The sequence below is a fragment of the Egretta garzetta genome, unplaced genomic scaffold (genome assembly GCF_000687185.1).
Source record: "Egretta garzetta isolate BGI_Z169 unplaced genomic scaffold, ASM68718v1 scaffold60, whole genome shotgun sequence".
NCBI lineage: Eukaryota > Metazoa > Chordata > Aves > Pelecaniformes > Ardeidae > Egretta > Egretta garzetta.
The window spans coordinates 3,073,767-3,077,146 of NW_009258269.1; the positions used below are offsets into that span (position 1 = coordinate 3,073,767).

Genomic DNA, 3,380 nt, shown 5'->3' on the forward strand with positions numbered 1-3,380 from the left:
CCACGTGTCCCTGCGCCGGGGGCCTGAGGCCCCAGTGCCCCACATGTCCCCCCCCAGCCCAGGACCCAGTGCCCCAGCACCCCACATCTCCCCATGCCCCCATACCAGTGCCCTGGTGCCCCATGTGTCACCGTGTCCCAGGGCCAGTGCCCCGTGTCTCCTCACACATAAGGACTTTGTCCCCAGCATTTCCAGTGTCCCCATGCTCCATCATGACCCATGTCGCCATGTCCTGCCCAGGACATAGGCCCCTGTGCTCCCCATGTCCCCATGTCCCCATGTCCCCGTGTTCCCACATCCCCATAACCCCATGTCCCCATGTCCCCATCTCCCCATGTCATGTCCCCGGCTCCCCATGTCCCCACTCCCCTGTGTCCCCATGTCCCCATGTGCCTGTGTCCCTATGTCCCCACCTTCCCATGTCCCCAGTCCCCCGTGTCCCCATGTCCCCATGTCCCCATGTCCCTGTGTCCCTATGTCCCCACCTTCCCGTGTCCCCAGTCCCCCGTGTCCCCATGTCCCCATGTCCCCGTGTCCCTGTGTCCCTATGTCCCCACCTTCCCGTGTCCCCAGTCCCCCGTGTCCCCATGTCCCCATGTCCCCGTGTCCCTGTGTCCCTATGTCCCCACCTTCCCGTGTCCCCAGTCCCCCGTGTCCCCATGTCCCCATGTCCCCGTGTCCCTGTGTCCCTATGTCCCCACCTTCCCGTGTCCCCAGTCCCCCGTGTCCCCATGTCCCCATGTCCCCGTGTCCCTGTGTCCCTATGTCCCCACCTTCCCGTGTCCCCAGTCCCCCGTGTCCCCATGTCCCCATGTCCCCGTGTCCCTGTGTCCCTATGTCCCCACCTTCCCGTGTCCCCAGTCCCCCGTGTCCCCATGTCCCCATGTCCCCGTGTCCCTGTGTCCCTATGTCCCCACCTTCCCGTGTCCCCAGTCCCCCGTGTCCCCATGTCCCCATGTCCCCGTGTCCCTGTGTCCCTATGTCCCCACCTTCCCGTGTCCCCAGTCCCCCGTGTCCCCATGTCCCCATGTCCCCGTGTCCCTGTGTCCCTATGTCCCCACCTTCCCGTGTCCCCAGTCCCCCGTGTCCCCATGTCCCCATGTCCCCGTGTCCCTGTGTCCCTATGTCCCCACCTTCCCGTGTCCCCAGTCCCCCGTGTCCCCATGTCCCCATGTCCCCGTGTCCCTGTGTCCCTATGTCCCCACCTTCCCGTGTCCCCAGTCCCCCGTGTCCCCATGTCCCCATGTCCCCGTGTCCCTGTGTCCCTATGTCCCCACCTTCCCGTGTCCCCAGTCCCCCGTGTCCCCATGTCCCCATGTCCCCGTGTCCCTGTGTCCCTATGTCCCCACCTTCCCGTGTCCCCAGTCCCCCGTGTCCCCATGTCCCCATGTCCCCGTGTCCCTGTGTCCCTATGTCCCCACCTTCCCGTGTCCCCAGTCCCCCGTGTCCCCATGTCCCCATGTCCCCGTGTCCCTGTGTCCCTATGTCCCCACCTTCCCGTGTCCCCAGTCCCCCGTGTCCCCATGTCCCCATGTCCCCGTGTCCCTGTGTCCCTATGTCCCCACCTTCCCGTGTCCCCAGTCCCCCGTGGGGGGCAGCGCCGGGGGGGCAGCGCTGAGCGGTGCCGCCCCGCAGGTGAAGCTCACCCAGGAGGTGCGGGTCCACCTCCTCGAGCAGCTCTCGGGCCTGCAGGGCAAGCAGCAGCGGGACGCCGAGCTGCTGGAGGACATCAGGTAGGGTCCCGTCCCCCCCGCGGGCTGAGACCGGCCAGCTCATCCCACGCATGGGGCAGGGGCCAGCCCGCCGGGCACGGCTCACCTTGAGCCTGCCACGTCGAGGTCGTGGGCTCCATCACCCGCTGGGGTGGCCGGATGGGGACATGCCGGTGCAGGGCGGTGGCAGGGGGGTGACGGCAGGGGGGTGATGGCAAGGGTGCCCCGTCCCTGCCCCCGGCGGGGGCACTCGCCTGCCCCGCCTGCCCTCTCCCCACAGGTCCTACAGCAAGCAGAGGGCCGCCATCGACAGGGAGTACGGGCAGGTAAGGAGGTGCCCCCGCTTTCGGGACCGATGGTGCGGGGACGTGCAAGCACCGAGCCCCGTCCGTCCCACGCGGGGTGTTCGGCAGCGGGGCACGGCCCCACACCGGCGATGCCATGGGCAGCGTTGGAAATCATCCAAGCAAAGCGGGGCTTGGCCGCTCCGTGCCGGACACGGAGGCCGGTGGCGGATGGGCTCAGCAATTTCCCTGCTGGGGGGGAGGATGGACCACGTTAGGGCACCCACTGGGGTGCTTTGCTGGGCACAGCACGGCCCAAACCTTGGGTGTTTTGGGGGCCCTGAGGGAAAACCTTGTGAGGGGAGGCAACCGCCTGGCTCTGCTGTCTGCTGGGTCATCGCAGGGCTCCGCTCTGGAATGTCAGAGCCTGGGTTTGCTCCGTGAGATGTCCCCGCAGCAGAGATGTGCCCCCCCCTTCCTGCAGCCGGGCACCACGCCAACCCTGCTCCTTCTTGCCCCTCAAGCGGGCTGGGGGTACCGTCCCCCCTGGGTGGAGGTCATGGCATGCTTGGCTTTGCTGGGGGCTCCTCTGCTCTGCCTCTGCAGCCGGTGTCCCTCACTGGTGTCCCCTTGCTGGTCCCCTGTTCCAAAAGCTGCAGTGGGGGGTCCTCTCTTGGTGGTGGCTGCTCCCCAAAAAGGTTTTCCTCTGGGGAGGGTGTCCCTGCTGTCCCAAAGCCACTGTGGAGGGTTGTGTCCCCTGCTCTGAGGACACCCATGAGGTGGGCAGCTGGTGGGGGAGGGGGGCCTGGTTTCATCCCCAGAGTGGGACGGTGGGGCGCTGGGGTGCGCGGGAGGGGTGAGTTCCTGAAGAGAGACTGGCAGCGGGGCCGCGGCGAGGCCAGCGACTCGAGGTGGGCTGGGGACAAGGGGTTGGGGACATGAGGCTGGCACTGGCTGTGCCCATCCATGGCCCTCCCAGCTGGGAGACACCTAATGCCAATCAGGATTCGGGCTTCCTGGGGATGCAGCCCTGGGTGGGATGTCCCCAAGGATGTGGTACCCGACTCGGAGGGGACCGCAGGGGCTGGGGGTGCTGGCCGTCCTGCTGGGCACCCCGAAAGCTGGCAGGGAGGCAGAAGAGTGCCCTGCCCTGTCCTAACCCCCCTCACCCACAGGAGTGCAGTTGCTGTCTGGAAGGGCATCATCGAGGGGACGGCGCACGCCGGGCAGGTCCGTGTCACTGCCTCAGAGGGCTACCGCACCCTCGCCGCGGAGGCCACCCGGACCGCCCGCATCTCCAAGGAGCGGATGCTCAAGAAGGTACCCAGGGCGAGGACGTGTCCCCCATGCCCAGGCGGTGGGGGCAGCTGGCCCCCCGCCCGCT

General features: G+C 67.8%; 1 protein-coding gene across 1 annotated transcript in view; it reads left to right on the forward strand.

The window, feature by feature from the left end:
- The window catches only part of FCHSD1 (FCH and double SH3 domains 1), a 7,511-nt gene that overhangs the window by 1,660 nt on the left and 2,471 nt on the right, over positions 1-3,380 (forward strand). The window contains exons 3-6 of the mRNA XM_035889143.1: positions 1,582-1,733; positions 1,993-2,038; positions 2,732-2,907; positions 3,172-3,353. Of these exons, the coding sequence (XP_035745036.1) occupies positions 1,582-1,733; positions 1,993-2,038; positions 2,732-2,907; positions 3,172-3,353 (556 nt within the window). The remainder of the gene's footprint in view (positions 1-1,581; positions 1,734-1,992; positions 2,039-2,731; positions 2,908-3,171; positions 3,354-3,380) is intronic.